Source organism: Capsicum annuum, chromosome 10 (genome assembly GCF_002878395.1).
Source record: "Capsicum annuum cultivar UCD-10X-F1 chromosome 10, UCD10Xv1.1, whole genome shotgun sequence".
Classification (NCBI taxonomy): domain Eukaryota; kingdom Viridiplantae; phylum Streptophyta; class Magnoliopsida; order Solanales; family Solanaceae; genus Capsicum; species Capsicum annuum.
This window is the reverse complement of record NC_061120.1, coordinates 27,788,168-27,806,876: the sequence shown is the minus strand read 5'-3', so window position 1 is coordinate 27,806,876 and position 18,709 is coordinate 27,788,168. Positions and strand designations below refer to the sequence as shown.

Here is an 18,709-nt window from a genome sequence, read left to right as displayed (position 1 = left end):
GTTAACCCAAAGGGTAAACCTATAGAGTTCATGTGAATCACCTATTTTCCCTACATCCACTTTCTTGTTAGACAAGTGGAATTTATGGGCTCACTTCTCAAGTTTGCAACTAAGAGATGTCATTAAAATTAAGAAAGATTCATGCAATTTCGATAGATGTTAGAAAGCAAACCCATTCACAACCCCAAAATATTTCTCTATATCAAGGCTCCCATAACCCTAGTTATGGGAGTTTAGCTACTCATCTCCATGTCAGAAATCAAGATTATATTGGTGTTCATAAACAACTTTAGAAGAGTACTTACAAAAGTCACAATATTGTTCTCCTCAATCTTTAATGGAAAAAATGAAAACTGATAATCAAGACTCCCTCTCTGGATTCAAATCTCAATGAAAAATAATGCAAAACTCTTAATAAAGATAAAAGTATGAAACTGAAGACAAAAAAAAGTCCCTACTAAACCCTAATACTTGGTATTTATATGTTCCCCGCTAAAAGGATTTAAAATTTGAAATCATAAAATTTGCGTCCAAAGTGATGGAAAAATTGGTGGTCCATCGCAAGGTTGACGGTCCACCATTAGGCCCATCGCTGCTGATCTGGGAAGGTTACTTTCTGGATAAGACTGATGGCCAACTTAATGGTCCGTCGTAAGTTTGACGGTCCACCATTTGGTCCGTCTCTAAGTCCTTCAGGGATCCAAATTATGGATGAACTTGACGGCCAACTTGGTGGTCTGTCGTAAGAATGACGGTCCACCATTTGGTCTGGCACTGAGTCCTTCGTGGAGCCTGGTTCTGGATAATGCTGACGGCCAACTTGGTGGTCCGTCGTAAGACTGACGATCCATCATTTGGTTCGTCGCTGTAGGACCTGAAGTCTTGGGTTCTATTTAGCTTGACGGTCAGGTTGGTGATCCGTCGCAAGACTGACGGTCCACCATTTTGACCGTCAGAATTATTTTCTTGCCACTTTTCTGAGACTTCTCTTCAACTCACTCCTTGCACTGAAACATTAAAAACCAGCATTAAACACAGCCTTAGTTGCTTGAAAATATACAACTTTCTCAAGACAAAGATGTAAAATATTTCGTTGAAAGCCGGAACATCAGTGACCAATCGAATTGAGTTCAAATTTAGATTTCCTAGTTTCTAATTGTTGTTTCTAGTTTCAATTTATTTATTCTATCACTAATTAGCAAACTAGTAAGTACCTACTAGGTTGATAATTAGTCTTGAGTTTGTTTTGTTCGTCTCTTCACTTTTTGTGTGCTTTTCTTATTTTTAAGCCGTAGTAGTTTGTTGGTTCAAGTTCGTGCATTATTTTATTTGAGTCTTATTAAACAAAAATTAATTCCAGGCCAAGGCATATCCACCACTCAATTCACTTACCAAGTATTGCCAAGTCTTCAACACTTGTGAGACCAAGTGTGAGGTGAGATCCGAGTGAGAGTGTGGTGAGGCTTTTGAACTAATTTGTTTATTCATTTTGTAGGTGTTGTCTTGCTGTTTTTTTTTTTTGCTTTTGTTAGGTACATTTGAGATGGAATCCGAGGGTTCCACACCTCAACCCTTGGATAATGATATTTTGGGATCCTTGATAGCTCGGTTTGAGGCCTTTACCTGAGATATGAAGGGTGATATAGATGCTATGAGGAGAGACATGAAAGATGATATGGATTCTATGAGGAGTGAAATGGTGACTTTGATGGGTGGTGTGATTAGAATGAAAATGGGGGTTAATCGACTATGTCCACCAAACCCTCCACAAGTTCAAACCCCTCAAAACCAAAGATCCTACACTCCTCTAAATCCAAGGCCACCAATTCAAATCCTCCTTCAACCAAACCCGGTTCCCCTATCCAAGCTTTCTAAAACCGAATTCCCTCCATCCAAGTAGAACAAGAGGAAAAGTTAGAACCCAAGAAAAGTGAGGCCAAGCCTCAATATGGAGAGAAAATAGATGGTGAGGTACAAGAAGAATATGAGAAAAGAAAGAAGAAAAGGGAAGGAGAGGTTTCGGAATGTGAGCTTGAAAAGGGAAAAGCAAACTTGATTGTGGCACTTGCCCACAAGTGTGCCTTGCTAATTCCTAACCCAAAAGCTAGCATTTTGCTTAGTTTTGATTCTTCTTATACGCAGGTACAAGATAAAATAATATCCAAGAAGGATCCAAAAGGAGTTCCACATGAAAGCATGGGAAATGAACTAGTGACTACCTTGACCTAGAGCTCCAAAAGGGTGGACTGCCCAAGCCTAACCCGAGGTGATTTTGCTACTCTCAACACTTCCTTAAACTCAAAATATTGTGATTTAGTGTTTTGTGAAGTGGTTTTGGGTTTGCAAGTGCATACCTCTTTCCTTAGTTCTCTTGTTGTGTATAATGATCAATGTGCTCCTAAGAATAACTCAATACTTCAGCATGTGAATGATATGCTTGAAATCTCTCAAGTAGGTGTTGATCTTGTCAATGAGTATGGTTCTTTGAAATTGTGTGATGAAATCCATGAAGTTAGTATTGTTCAAGGTGACCATGTGTATGCTAAAATTGTGTGTAATGCCTTGGGAAGTTATGATTTTGATCCTCAAGTGAAAAGGGTAGGTAGTTACGGCCTTGACCCATGTCTACTACTTCTCTTTGACCTCGGGGTACTTGTGAGGTGTTGGAAGTGTAGTTTTGGTTCATGCTAATTATATTTTAATGTTGATGCTATCCACTTCCTTGGTACCCTTTATGCCAAGTCTTTTATGCCGAATACCATGGATGTGTGGGTGTATGTCAAGTGTGAACAACTAAGGATTGATGATATGAGTGTGGTACTAATGGTGATTCATTGTGAAGTGATCTCAGTTTTTCTTGATATAGATGTGCATGTTTCTTCTATTGTTAGCTATCTTGACGTGTATAATGAATCATGTGCTCCTAAGGATAGCTCACTACTTGATCATGAGTATAGTGTGATTGAAAACCTTCAAGTTAGTGAAGATGCTTATAATGTAGGTCGTGATGATGAATATGGTCCTTTGATTTTGTTTGATGAAGACCTTGATTGTAGTAGGGTCCATAGTGATCATGTTCATAGGAATATGGTGAGTGATGGAATATGTGTTTGTTTCGGATTATATTCTTCACTCCTTGATGTTTGCCTTAGTCGTGTCCTTTGTGATGTTTGTGGTTGATGTTTCTTACTCATAACAAAGGATGGTTGGGTGTATTCCAATAGTGTACCCCCTTGGCATGATTATATAACTTGTGGTGCTAGTGCTAACCCTCGTACCATGAGGAATGTGTGCTTATTTTCCCTCTCTTCCAAGGTGCAAATTTGTATGATTTAATATCTATTTTTAGCATTCAATATTTAGGAGAAATTGATTCGTAAATTATCAGCACCTTTTATGACTGCGTGAAGCACCGATAAATTCAGTAGTTGAACTATAAAGCAAAGTTATGCAAGCACAGTTTGTGGACGTAACATGTGCATATGTATAGCTCAATAAATTTTGTGGCTCAAATCTGACTAAGAATCCTCAAACTAACTTTTGATAAAACTTATATATGTTTTATAGTTGAAGTTTATTTTCTAACTTTTAAGATGTGAAGTTGTTAAATTCTTTTTTAAGTCAATTTCTAATTTCAACTAAAAATAAAATTGATACAATTAATCTCTCGTCTGTTAAGGAACCAAAAATGTTGGTTGGCTTAACCTTGTATAGACACATATTCCTCCATCCTTATTTAAAATTGTGTCTGAGCCTTGAAAAGGAAATTGTATTTGATGAGGAGGCCTTTAAATTCAAATTATGCAAATTTAAATTAATTCAATCTCAAAGTGGGTATTGATCAGGTGGGAACCCAAAAGAACTACTCCCTTTGTCCAATCCATATGACACTTTCATTTTAACCAGTTTTAGAAAGAATAACACATTCTTATATTTAGTATTTTCTCCATTTTTAAATAAGTGATTGTTTTAGCTTAGACATCTCTTCAGAAATTTCTAGTTCCTAAAAAATAAAGATAGTTTTTACTTACTTATTCTTGATAAATATCTTTAAAAAGATGTAATTTCTTGGTTATGTAAAACACTCTTTATTTAAAGAAGGGAAAATACATCAAATTCATCATGAACTTATACCAAAGAGTCGATCACACACTCAAATTATTGAGACGGCTTCTTACACCTGTACTGCTTAAAATTGAATTTATTTACACCCTAACAAACATACAATTAGTCTCATGATGGAAGGTGTTCTACACTCGTTTCACATCATCGTCATGTTACTGTCACGTCAGATATTATGTAAAATTTTTAAATAAATAAATTTCATGTCATTATTATTGTTTCTTCTTCACTATACACCACCAATTCACCATTAAAAACCACCATTAAAGCTATTATCACTAAACTCATATCTCCACCATAAAAATTTCTGAAAAGCCACCATCAAATTCTAAAATACATCAAAATATTGTTACTAATAAAAACTGCAACAACACTTTTACCAAATTCCTTAACTTGTCAAAAAATTTCTTTTTATCATATTTGTAGATCTTCCATAGGGACAACATGTTCATACTTATTTTATTTCTTTATTAATAAATTATTTATCTTTTGTTTCATTATTATCAAAAATACACAAATTTACTTAACTCTCATTTTTTTCATAACTAGTTTAGTCGGGCGTGCCTCGCACGTGTAATGTTTGATTATTTAAAATTAAATGACTTTATTTGTTTCGAAGATTTTTAATGAAGTGTAAGTTTAAATCACTTTTCAAAGATTCTTCACACTTTAATATAATAATATCAATATAAACATATTTTTTTAGTGTAATCACATGTATATATATATTTTATATCATCACCTTGTCGTTTGTCATACAGTAACTCTTTTCCTTTGTTGTCAAAGGCTAAGAGACACACATCAATTTGAGTCATACTTGTAGTACAGTTTTTTTTCTATATTTAAAGTTTTTTTTTATTTTTAAAATCAAATCTTTACAAAACTATTGATTACATTCTTATTACGTACTTTAAACTTTCAAAAATTTAATGCTTCTTAAATTTTCTTATTCTAATACTTCTATATTTATTTTTAATTTTTTCAAATCTTCTTAAAAACAAATTTAGTTGATTTAGAATTATTAAATTAATGAAAAAGTATTAATTGTCAGTAATTCTAATGACTTCTAATAAGGAAAGAAGAAAAGTTTTACCATAAATATATTTAATCGGTTTTTAATTTTTAAATATTAAGAAAAATAGTGAAAATACGATTTTGTCTAAAATAAAAACTTTTAATGAAGGGCAAAAAGTTCAAATGACATTTCCAAGACCCTTCGCACTTTTAATATAGTATAGATATAGATATAAATTATAGATTATAGATATAGCTAATGCTAAAAAAGTTCAAATCTTTGCAAGAAAATTTTAAGATGACCCATAAAAAATAGAGGTCAAAAGTCGCATATTAATTTTCTTCACAAGATTCATCAAGAAAATTACACCATCACCATTGTTATTATTGAAATGCCAATAATAATCACCGCAATTTTTTGTATTCGCCATTAAAATCACAACCAGAGAAGAACCCAGGATTTGAAGTCTGGGAGTGCACCAGTATTGGCAAAGGCGTGCATAAGTTCTGAATAAAGACTCAAATTTGTGTTGATCGCTTGCCTCGTTTAATGTGCAGTTTAGGTTCTAATTTATAAGATATACCTTCAATGAGGCTTTTCTGGAGATACGAACACTTAACAATTGATATTTCACTTAATAAAAAAAAATGATTTATGTGTTCATATATTTGTCATTCATGCTTATATTATTAGTCTTGAACTAGACATATGTTTATATTTTTTCTCCTTTATGCTTATTTTTGTTAAATCTCACGCTTTATTTGTAATTTGTGCTTAAATATAATGGACCTTGAAGCTTTTTTTGCCCCTTTTTACTTTTGCTAAGGCGATGAGAATTGTCTTTAAAACTAGAACTTGGTTGAGGAGAATAATATCTATCCATTTCAAATTTTCAATTCACGAGAATCAATAACAAATTTCTACAAAATAAAAAATTCATCGAGAATATAAATAAAATTAATTATTTATTTTTAATCAAAGTCCATAAATTTAAATAGAAGCAAGAAAAAAAATACAAATAAATTTTACACACTATAACTTTCAAGCAATAAATAAATATTAAAAGCATTTATGATTTAACATTATTCAAAGTTAAATAAAAAAATAAAAAAACAAAAGGAAGAGATGTATACCTGTTAGGGTCAAATGGAGAATTGAAATTGTAATTCTAGTTTCCACTTTTCAAGTAGTTTGATTTTTAGGGGAATTTAGGAAATACAGAATAGGGCTTGAAATTTAGGGGAGTGGAGATTGAAATTGCTCCTTGTAATTCTAGTTTTCACTTTAGGTGTTGTGGGGGCAGCTGAATTGGTGGCAATTAAATGTTACTATGTTAGGTAAATGAAAAAAAAAAAAAAGAGGCATTCATCAAGAATCAAACCTGCAATGTCGGAGCCCAAAGGATGCTAGCATATAAGTTCAGAACCAGCGCACCCGGACATTTTTTGTTATTGAGGGTGCACAATTATATATATTAACTCTTTAGTAGGATATATATACATATATATACGATTTTTTTAAAAAAGTTATCGAGTGCACGTACACCCTCGGCTAACCACATAGGTCCGCCTCTGATCACAACATTATCATTTTCAATCAACAAAAATAAAAACATATCTACTACTTTTTTTTATCAATCTCCAGTTCCATCACCAAGTAGTGAGGAACAAATATTTAATTAACGAGAGAAAATAGATATAAAAGAGTAAAATGGAAGCGATAATTAAAACGGAGAAGAGAAGAGGAATAAAATGAAAAAAATAAAAATAAAAAAATGAAAGGTTGTCGAAGGAGAGAGGGCTATGGATTTTCCTTTTTTTTTTCTTTTTTTTTTTTTTTAGTTTTTATTTTGTTCAAATAGGAATAAACAATATTGATGAAAGAGCCGCAACTTATGCTCTCCAACAATATCAACCAAATAACAAAGAGATAAAATTTTAAGCATTGAGCTCAAATTGATTTTCTTTTTTTTTTAGAGGTAAAATGGTTCAATGAACCGTTGTACTGTATCGGTTTTGTAAGCTGGACACTTCTACTTACATATTTGTCATCTAAACCCCTGAACCCACTAAAAAGCAACATTTTAAACACTTTTTTGGAGAGTGTAACACACTCTCCCACGTCAGCCGTTATGTGTGCCACGTCATCTGCCACATCATTTTCAAGCATTATATTAAATTTTAAGTCATTTTTAAAATGTTACATAACAAATTAAATATTAAAATTAATTTAATTAAATAAGAAAAATTTATAAATTGTAGAAAAATTTGAATAATCATGTTTTTATTTTTACTCACAAATTAAACATCAAATTCAATCCAAATAATTAAAATTCTTCTCCAACTAATTTAAATTTTTAACTATAAATTCATATATACAAACATAATGAATTTTCAATTTTTAAATTTGAATATCTTTAACAAATTCACAAAAAATTTAAGTTTTTTCAAGTTTATTCATTAAATTCACTAATTTTTTAATATCCACTATCACTCACTTTCAATTCAAATTTAAATTTTAATCCTCAAAAAATATTTAAAAAATTCAAATTTAAATTTTAATCCCAAAAAAATATGAAAAAATTTGAATTGAGAGAAAAAATTTTAAAAATAAAATAAAATTTGAATTGGGGGTACTGGGAATGGGGCTGGGGTGGGTGCTGGGAAAGGGGCTGGGATGGGGTGGGGGTGCTGGGAACGGGGCTGGGGTGGGGTGGGGGGTGCTAGGATGGGGTTGGGGTAGCGTGGGGGTATTGAGATGGGGCTGGGTGGGGTGGAGGATGCTGGGAATAAGGCTAGGGTGGGGTTGATGTGCTGGGAAAGGGGCTGGATGAGGGTGGGGGGTGCTGGGAAAGGGACTGGGGTAGGGTGGGGTAGAGGTGTTAGGGTGGGGTGGGGGTGTTGGGACAGGGCTGGGTAGGGTGGGGGTGTTTGGGACAGGGATGGGTGGGGTTGGGGGTACTAGGGTGGGGTGGGGTGGGGTGCTGAAAATGGGGTTAGGGTGCTGGGAATAAGGGTATTGGGACGGGGTGGAGGGTAAGGTGGGGGTGGGGCAGGGTGGAGGGTGGGGGAGAGGGGGCTGGGGTCGATGCGGGAAGGGGTGGGGTAGGGGATGGCTGGAAGGGGGGAGGGGTTGGGGAAGGGGGAATTTTTTTTTTTTCTAAATTTATTATTTTTTTAATTTTTAAAAATATTTCTAAATTAAAAAAATTGAAAAAAGTTGAGTGGCCTTTTTTATTTTTTGAAAATTATTTTAATATAAAATTGACTAAAAATTGATCCCTACTTGCATCTTAGGCGAGTGCCTTCATGCTCTTCGTCCTACTCAGCAATTTCAATGCCACGTAGGCTCGGTCAACAATCAAAGGATGCAAAATATAGTTTTTTAATGGGTTCAGGGGTCCAGGGGTCCAGATGACAAACATGTGAGTAGAAGTATCCAACTTACAAAACCAACCTAGTACAGGGGCCCATTGAACCATTTTGCCTTTTTTTAGAAGATGAACTTTACCTTGCAACTTTTTTAACCCTTTTTTTAATTGGTAAAAAAGTCCATGTGGCTATATTTTTAAAAGAAAAAAAATCAAAAATACTTCTGTTTCTTTTTGTTTTTAATTTATTGCCACATCAACTTTTGGAGTGTAAATAAATTTACTTTTGAATGATATAAGTGGATAATAAATCGTCTCAATAATTTGAGTGTGCAATCAATTTTTTGGGACAAAGTCAAGGAGCATTTTATGTCTTTTCCCTTTGAAGATAAAACTTAAAAGAGCATCATTCACTTATTTAGGAACAAAATAAAAAGGCTACATACTTAGAAACGAAAGAAGTAACCGTTCAACTTTAAGATGTTTACTTTATCTTTAATGAAAAAATTTATATCCACAGAAATATTTACTACTAATTTTTTAGAACACAAATTTTATTAGTCTTTCTGTTTTAAACTCTGTGTCAAGTCAAATTATATCAAGGGAAAAGGACGTAGAGAGTATATTAGAAAGCAAAATGAAACTGACAAGAACTTGAAATGAGTATCAAAGTCACTTACAGGATTATCATATTCATTACTGGGTAACAATCCCCACCCACAAATGAAACTTTACAATGCTAATCCAAATCAATAGTCCCAAAGTGTATATTAAACAAGCAAAATGAGTATCAAATCACTTCAGGGATATCACATTATTCATCAATAGGTTAATTATGATGACAAATACAAAGGGATACTATAGTACAGGACATGGACTAACAATGAAATGGTACAAGATATGAAACCAAAGGACAAAAAACCAATCTCATTGAAGTGATGAGAATAATTTTCATGATTTTCTTTGTTCCATTAATATACAAATTTCCATCTTCAAACTTCAAACTCAAAAAGAAACAAGACATGTAAGCACAATAGCCCTCTGCAACTAGCAAAAAGAATTTGAGATATTCCCCGCCTTTCCACGATTTACACTCCTGGATCCTTTTCTGCGGCTCCATACCTCCTTGCAGAACTACACTAACTTCAATTGCATGCTGCAACCATCGAGAAGTTGTAGGATAGAAGACATATATCCACTGCAGCTAACGGATAGGGTGGTATTGAGCAGACACTCTTTTCGGAGGTAGTTTCCGCAGGATGTAGAGCACAAGAGCTGAAGGAAGAATTTCCACGAGCTGCCACAGGGAAAAGTGTCATTTTAGAGACAGAGAGATGACAGAAAGAGAGAGGAGAGAAGGTCGGAGGGTGTCCAAGGTGCATGGAAAAGGAAACAATGTGTACCACGTAGTATATCAAATTTAGAACTGGATGGTCCAAGACATCTAGTGACGCATCAGCATCAAAAGCAGATAACGCAACCTATATTGAGAAAGATTAGCAGCAACAAAGAAGATGTACAGACATGAAAGCTGGTTCACAGAGATAATAAGATTGTGTGACAGAGGACTTGATCACTGGTTGGATACTATTAATTCTGAAAAGGAATTAATTAACATACTAAGCCGAGTTTGAATTTAGGCTCAAAACAACAGCTGCTATTAAACCTAACCCTTTCTGTATCAAATTTCTACTCTTGGCATCTTCATGTGATTGTGTCATTCTGTTCTCTTATCATTTTCCAGGAGGTGAGAATAGCGGCAAGGGTGCACTTAACTCACATCTTGTTATTTCAAAATAGCTACAGCATTTAGTGTCTCACTTGCAAAAGCAACCAATTAAACCTTGGTGCCCATGCGAGCTGAGAGAGTTGTCTTGATGCACATTTATGCAAATTGAAATGGCACAAGGAGGCCATTAAATTGGTGAAAACCAAAATGCTAACAGTATTTAGGAGAGAAAGGAGAGGGGAAAAGAGCCTTACCACAAAGCATCTAATGAGGAAACAAGTGAAACAAATGGCAGTTACAGATCCAACCTGCAATCATACATATACGTCATGTCCATGTGAATCACCATAGAGTAAGAGATCTCGAGAACTACTATGCATTAATTATAACATTTATGCGTGCATGCAGCTCTAACATAAGTGAAACTTCAGACCTGACAAAATCGTATCAAATTAACAAGGGAATAGTTTAACCGGTAGAAGTAAAAGATTTAAGAATAAGCAGGTAGGCCAAGAAAATGTTTCATTGAAGTAGGTGGGTGTAGCAATTTTGTGCATGCATTGCAGAATCTTATCTTTCTAAGAACCCCAGTGAGATTCTGCAATTATCAATTTTAGTTCTTTATTGTTCATCCATGAATGCTTGCACTAGGGTAGGTTATCTACGTCACATCTGTTGGAGTACGGCCTTTCCCCAGACCCTGTGTGAGTAAGGATGTTTTGTGCATGTAGCCCAAGAAAATGTTTCGTTGAAGTCGGTAGGTGTAGATATTTTGTGCATGCATTTCATCTTCCAGTTCCATTACAAAAATACAGGCATTCCCTCAGCTAGTAAATCATGACAAGAATCTCATCTTTCTAAGAACCCCAGTGAGATTCCGTAATTATCAATTTTAGTTCTTTATTGTTCATCCACGAATGTTTGAACTAGGGTCTACGTCACACCCCTTGGAGTACGGCCTTTTCCCAGACCCTGTGTGAGTATGGGATGCTTTGTGCACCAGGCTGCCCAGTTCTTTATTGTTCATCTGTAGATGAACCCCCCAAAAAAGAAAGTGCTTAAGGTGGATCCAGTTTGGCATTTACTTCAAATAACTGGTTGTATTCCCATTTACCCAGTACCGCAGTGAGTGCACATAGTTCTTTCTCAATTTATACAGTCACTTTGCCCATTGCTGTTTACATACATCAAATTAGCTTTCGAGTTTTGAACCATTCCCGTGATGATTGAAGTGCTAACTTCAACAGACATCACTACTTGCAGCAGCAGATTTTATCATTCCACCGTGCTCAATTAAACACACATCTATCAGGAACTGAATAGGAAGATGATGATATCCCGTCAGCCTCAAAAGCCATAGCACTGTTTGGGTGAATGACAGGAATGCCTCCAAGTTCATGTATCTGATTAAAAGGAGACAACAATTCTTGTTGTATCATTTGTTCTTATCATTTCAGTATTTCCAATAGATATATAGCTATAATCTGCAGAATAGTGATAAACTTCCATATCTTGTTTTATTTCACGTAGGAAGACATTTGCGGTCAAGTATGGCTGTTATAGCAAATTTACATATCTGTTATAGCTGGAATGTCCCAGAAGGGAATAAGCAAAACCATCACTACTCCTAGACTTCAAAGTCTAAGAAATAATTCCCACTGGTAGGCAGAGAGAAGAAGATTTGTTTTTTAGGGAAAAAGATTACATGCATGCATTTCCTATCGGAAACAGGCTCTCTATCTTCCAAGGTAGGAGTGAGGTCTGCGTACACACTACCCTCCCTAGACCTCACTTGTGGCATTACACTGGGTATGTTGTTGTATTATGCATGCATCTACTGCACTACACCAGTCTATAAAACACCAAAACAAGTTCTTTCCATATAGTAAGAAGCTATGTTGCTTGGACTCTACGAAAAATATTGACAGTTGAGTGTTGGACATTCCGACATGGGTGCGGCACCATTTTGAGTGTCCGAGCTACATAGGTAAAAAGACAAATGGGTGGAGGTGCAAACCTCATGAAGCTTCTTTCTTCTCCCTTTAGATTCGATGGGGAAGCGTCTCAACATAGAAAATAACCTGATGATAGTAAAAAGATGGAAGCCCACAAGAAGTATACAAAATCAGTTATGTCTAAGGCTCTAAGCCACGGTCAATGACATAAAGTTGTATGGCTTAAGAAGATAAATGCGCCAAAAAATAGCAGTTAGTTCACCTTCCTCCATACAGCAAAAAACCTAATGCAGCTATAAATGACACAACTGCACCAAATGTAATAAAATGATAGATTAATGAGAAAGACAACTCTGAAAACAGTTCTAATCTTCAGAGTATGTGAGAATGAATATAAAGATTCACCTGCTATAAATATCTTCCCAATGAATTCCACCGTGCTGTTATCGTTCATCCAGAGGTACCCCCAAATACAAGCCTGATGCAAAACCATTTTTTCAGGAATATATATACTGAGATAGAGGTCTACAGACTCGATGGCGTGTTAATTTGGTGCAAGGGAGTTGGTTCAGGTTATTCACCTAGAAATCAAGAATAATGGACTACGTTATCTTTAGAAATGTCAGTTCTTCTTTAACAATAAAGGGATCTTGGTTGGCCTCCTATTTTCAACAATTACAGCTGGCGTCGACCAGCTGTGCGATACAGACAGACACGAAGAAGAAGGGAAATCGGATACGACCTCTAGCTTTGTGTATGGGGAAAAGAAAAAAGAACTCCATTAACCAAAGCAGGGTCATATAAAGATGAATAGGACCCAACACTTAAAGGACTGAGAAGCGCTTGATATTAATGAGAAACAACCACCTAAATGCAAGTGGTTATTGACTAGAAAACACCACCCAAGATTGATGGATTCCCTAGATATCTCAATATATTTCATATCCCTATAAGCAAAATAAATATACATTATAAAAAAAAAATAATTACCAATATCTAATCCAGCGTATATGTCCACTAAGCAACAACAAAGCCTACTAGTAAATGAGGAAGCGAAGTATGAAGCGAACCTGTATGAAATATATTGCACCATTTACTGAAATATAGAAGGTTCTCAGCTTATCCGTTGGTAAACTTCTAGCCTGCTCATTGTACAAAGACAACAGTTAGGAATTGACGGGTCAGTATTACGCTCGGAGGATGCTACACATTCACTTGCCTGGCGATATATCTCAGCCCAAAATAGAACAAGAAGTGTATATGCTGAGAAAAAAAGCAGGCCTGGTAGATCCAATAATACCAAAGTCAACACCTGGTTTAACATGGAGTAAATGTTAACATCAATTGGCAAACAGTTACGAAGCCGCTCAAGTGGCAGCGGTGGCATGTATTAAATTCTTCTTCTCACATCATCAACACAAAAACATAATAATGGATGAAACAACTATCACAACAATGAGCCTTGGAGTTCCATTCAATATGAATTCTTATTCTAATGTAATTATCACATGATTTCTTGCCTTTAGGACCATTCAACAGTTCTGTGTCAAGCTAAGTTTAATGATACCAACTATTCATGCATAAATTTAGTCAAGAAAAGATAATTTTAAGTAAGAGGGCAGAAAACCATGGTTATCGAGTTGCTATCGGTGGATTAATTAATCCCTCGCATAAACTCATAGGGGACAAAAAGCTTTTAGAGCTAAATGTTGGAGGTAACAACTAAATATTAACAGAGATGCTACAGTTCGAAAAAGTATACATAAATTTAAAGAACTTGCTCAATCTTATCACAGCCAAATAGTCCCAATAGCTGAGACCTGTAGAAGATGGAGTAATTATGACGACCTTCAGAAGTAATATGAAACAAATGATCTAAACAAGTTCAATCAAATAAGCTCTCATGTTTAACATATAAGACTGGCCGCTATTGACAGTATATTAGTATTAAACATAAGATTAGTCAGTACGGGGGATATTTACTTCAGAAACAACAAAATTAACAAGTATGAAACCTAGGAGGAAATGATTATTAAACAGGCAATATATTCAAGTAAACATACATTGTCAAATGCTATTGTAACAGCACATGAACACAGCAGAACTTACCTTGTGATGGAACAGAAACACTTCTTTGTGAAATCCAAAGACAATGGCGCGGACTGAGAAAAGAAGATGTACATTTAAAATTAATTCACTGAGGCAAAAATCATAAGATAGTTACTTAGGCTAACTCTATCTTACCTCCATTTACAACAAAGTTCATGAAATGGAAAACCTTTTGTGTTGTCCAACCATATTCAGGTACTCTCAATTGTATTCTAATTAATTGAATCTGCAAACGGTCAACACATACACTCAACCAGAAGCCCCAAGACTAATAGAGAGTCGTGGAGATACAACACTAACGGCATGCAACTAAAAAGTCATGGTACGTGAGAACTGTATGCTCGTCAGAAAAGATTTCAACATCCATAAATGCACACCAAACAACTTCACTATATACCAATCACAAACCTTAGAAAAAGCTAAACATTTTGACAATGAGATATCAGACAACTTACAAATAGCATTAAGACAATCATTTGTTTAGGAATAATTTGGAAAAAAGCTAACAAAAGCAACCATTTTGCACTAAACCCTGTGAAGGTTGTGCAGAAATTAGAGGATAGTGCATGGGACTGGAAAGGATGAAAAATTAGATATTTGATCTTAATTATTGTATCTCAATAATTATGAAGTTCCTTTTTTGATAAGGTAATATTTTATGGAAAACAGCATCATGTTGATACTGTGAGATTACAAGGAAAAAGGCTGACCTTGACTACATTAAAATCCTAAACAGCCGAGTAAGTCCAACAGACTATGAAATCCAAAACAACATTTCCATCTATCCAAAAGTACAGATAATGTAGGGCAATCTTCTCATCCTGCAATAGCCCCAAGCTCCTCCTAAAAATTCTTTCTCCTCTTTCTATCACAAGGCCCATATACCAAAGAAAATATGCATTTAACTCAGAATATTTATGTTCTAAAAAAACATTTGCTGTATGTTCCCCCGCCAACTTTTCACTGCAATCCATCTTGTTTAATACCACATAATTATAGATCCCACACTGTTTCCTATTACCTCGAGCTCTAACCAGCTCATCCATCTGCTTACCCATTCAGCTTAATCAAGGAGCAATTACAGTATTACACTGCTTCAATTTTGCCTCGCTCAAACAAACTATCTCAGCACTCCATTTTTTAAACAAAGACTTCATCAACCTCCTTTTTACGGCGTCATTCAATCCCCTAACTTTCCAGCATAACATTTTAATTTTTCATCGTCTACATGTGATGGCCTTCCTTCCCCTATCTCTACTTCCTGCCTTCGTCTCCATAATTGACCCCAAAATTCTTCAACCCCTCTAACTCCCTTTGATTCCTCTTCTATGGCAATAGGCTTTTATTTTGTGCCTTTAGGTCTTGCTATTCTGTATCTTTCAATTCTCATTAGGAGACTTAGCTAATCATTCTCCTGATCATCTGCCTTGACACCCAACTGATGACATAATTTACCATATTCGATTTCACTCAGCGTGAAACGTCAATGAAATTTAAGCTCTCTTGGATATTGAATGGGCCATTATCGTAACAAGGAAGTATTAATCTCTGAGAAGGAGCATCAATTGTGATGTTGCATGATCTTTTTCCACCTCACTACCCAAAATTTCATTAACAGGATCTCCCTCAAAGGACTCTAACAGGATCAGCACTCTCTTCAGCAATCACATCCAAGTTTGGCTCTAAAAGATGTTCATCTATTGTATTCGCCTCTTCAGCCTCGTTCATCACCATCATCTCTTCAATAATAATTTGAGAGGCTGCACTTTGTTGGGACTATCATGGACTGATTATGACTCATAAGAAAGAATCGATTCTTTTCCAGAAGCAGGGGGGTCCGAAGGAGATATATTGACTTCAAATTTAACAGTGTAATCTAATCTACATATTCCCTACCCTTGTAATTAACCATGTCAATGCGTTAGAATCAGTTTAAACCATGAACTAGAATCATCAATAGCTTTCTAAATACCTTAGTTGGAAACCCTCAAGCACACTACACTATATAAACAACCATTGCCAATCGTGCTTTACATATGCTCCTAAAAAGACTTTCACCACAAAAAAAAAAGGGGAAGAGAAGGAACAACAACACAGCCAGTGTAATCCCACAAGTAGGGTCTAGAGAGTGTAATGCATACACAAACTTTCCCCCTACCTTCGGAAGTAGAGAGGTTGTTTCCGATAGACCCTCGTCTCAAAGAAAATTATAGAAGTGGAGAAACCACAACAAAATACTAAACACGGAATGACAAAGCACTCTGAAAAAAAAAAGTAACTAAAACAAAATAATACAACAATCCAAGTACAAGGAACAATAAAAAGTAACAGCAATTGAAAGAGCAAGAAACTACAAGACTTATACTACGACTACGCATATGGAAGAACAACCTCAACTGCTTACTAACCTTCTACCCTAACCCATGTCCTTCATAATTTCCTATCCAAGGTCATTGTGAAGTTTACAGAGATAACGAAAACAAAGAAGCCATAGAAGCACATTTGCTCATTATTCAACTATCAGAGAAACTATTTACATTGCCTCTGCTGTAGGTCTTATTTATAGACTAGAGTATAGAGTATACCTTCTAGAATTGTCTAGAAGATTCTTAGGTCTTAGCTCAACTACATCACACTTATGGCACATGATTGCCAGCTCACCACTCGGCTCCACATCATCAACTATCTAACTAACTCTCAACTATATTGTACAGTAGCTCAATGTAACAGTAACTGACTACCATTAACTAACTAATGGATAACTAACTGACTGAAATAACTTTCAATAGTCATGTTCCTGGTAAGGAATAGAATAATAATAAAAATAACAACAGGGAAGTAAACAAACAAAATCAAAACCTTAAGTTGAAATCAATATTCAGTTTCCACAGCATCTCAAGACTTTAGCACCCAAACATTCCTATCTACAACAAGTATTGAACTTTGTATCATTAACCAAACAATAATTCAATCATAAAGACTTTCTCTTTTCAACTCCCCAACTTCACTACAACAACATCATACTCAGCGAATCCCACAAAGTGGGGTTTGGGGAGGATAAAGTGTACGCAAACCTTACATCTAGCTTGGAGGTAGAGAGACTGTTTTAAATAGACCTCAGTTCAAGGAATAAACAGTCAAAAGCAGTATAGAGAAAGAAATATAGAAAATAAAGAAGTAATGGCAAAATACTATAGATAACCTGACAAATCATCCTCAGTAATCAATCACAAGATAAAACTCCACAACTTCACTAAGATTGGTAAATTCAGAAAAAAGACAATGTTTTGACAATTAGCCATATCCAATTCAAATTCATAATAACAAAATACAATCTTCTTTTTATACACAGAGAAAGAGAGAGATAGTAATAATTACAAGAGCAACAGAGGAGACAAGAGCAAAAGCAGCACATAGAGAGTAAAAAATCCCATCTTGCCATTCAACTGATTCATTGACTTCATCCCACCACTTTAATGGCATTTCCAATTCAACTGGAATTCTTGCCATTTCAGCTTCTGGGTTATCCCTATTTTCTCTTTTCTTGGCTCTCCCCACAAAGTCAAAAATACAAAGAGATTTTAGAGAGGAACGTGTTGGCGTGCTATGAGTAGAATGATATAATGACAACTAAAAAGAACGAAATGGAAGTATGGAGAGAAAGGTGAGGTGGGGGTGGGGTCTAGTAGGAAGAAGGACCGGTGGAAAAAGGATTCAACGGAATAACTATTTCATTTTTCCCAATAACTATGTCAATTAATTCAGGTACATATTAAACTATTCAGTTTTTCATAAATAATTTTAATTGAGTCTAATTTATTAACGTGGCAAAAAATATAAACTACATATAATACACACGCTAATAATATGGTAAAATAACGAATTTAATAATGATATATGATATTTTAATTTAAAATAATTATAAAAATAATTTTTTAATAAAATTAAATTTAAATAAAAAATAAATAAACTAATTAACTCCCCTTCCAACCCTCTCTTCCAAACACCCTTACCCCTTCAACAATTGAACACCCCCAGCCTCCTTGCCCACCCCCTGCAGCCATTCTCTTCCAAACACCCCTCCCCCTCGTCGATTGAAACACCCCAGCCCCCTTCCTCACCCCCAATAGCCTTCTCTTCCAAAAAACCCCCCCCTTCATCGATTGACCCCCCAAGCCTCCTTCGCGGATTGAACAAGAAAGTCAAAAAAAAAGAAAAATTGTATCTTATTAAGGAAAATTGATGGTTATTTTTTTTATTTTTTCAATGTGTTTTTAAAGAAGCCATTAATGAAGAAGAAGATACTGAAAAGTCATTAATTATGGTTTCTTACTCAATTTATATATGAATGGTTTTTAAAGAAGCCATTAATGGTGAAGAAGATATGGAGAAGAAGATGATGCCTATTT

The 18,709-nt window shown here is 35.2% G+C and overlaps 1 protein-coding gene across 3 annotated transcripts; it reads right to left on the bottom strand.

Moving 5' to 3' along the window:
- Positions 1-9,291: 9,291 nt before the first annotated feature.
- LOC107845542 (tobamovirus multiplication protein 1) lies at positions 9,292-18,409 on the bottom strand. Of its 3 annotated transcripts, XM_016689923.2 has the most exons (11): positions 17,679-18,409; positions 14,436-14,526; positions 14,301-14,353; positions 13,411-13,503; positions 13,262-13,333; positions 12,597-12,669; positions 12,454-12,499; positions 12,254-12,317; positions 10,491-10,544; positions 9,911-9,988; positions 9,292-9,804 (listed from the first exon to the last, which is right to left on the bottom strand). In XM_016689923.2, exons 1-11 carry the CDS (start codon positions 17,808-17,810, stop codon positions 9,712-9,714), a joined length of 849 nt encoding a protein of 282 aa, XP_016545409.1. In that variant the 5' UTR covers positions 17,811-18,409; the 3' UTR covers positions 9,292-9,711. The 3 variants fall into 3 exon arrangements, with proteins under 3 accessions (XP_016545409.1, XP_016545410.1, XP_016545411.1); XM_016689924.2 differs by lacking the exon at positions 9,911-9,988 and having other exon boundaries at positions 17,679-18,084; XM_016689925.2 differs by lacking the exon at positions 14,436-14,526 and having other exon boundaries at positions 17,679-18,063.
- Positions 18,410-18,709: the final 300 nt, after the last annotated feature.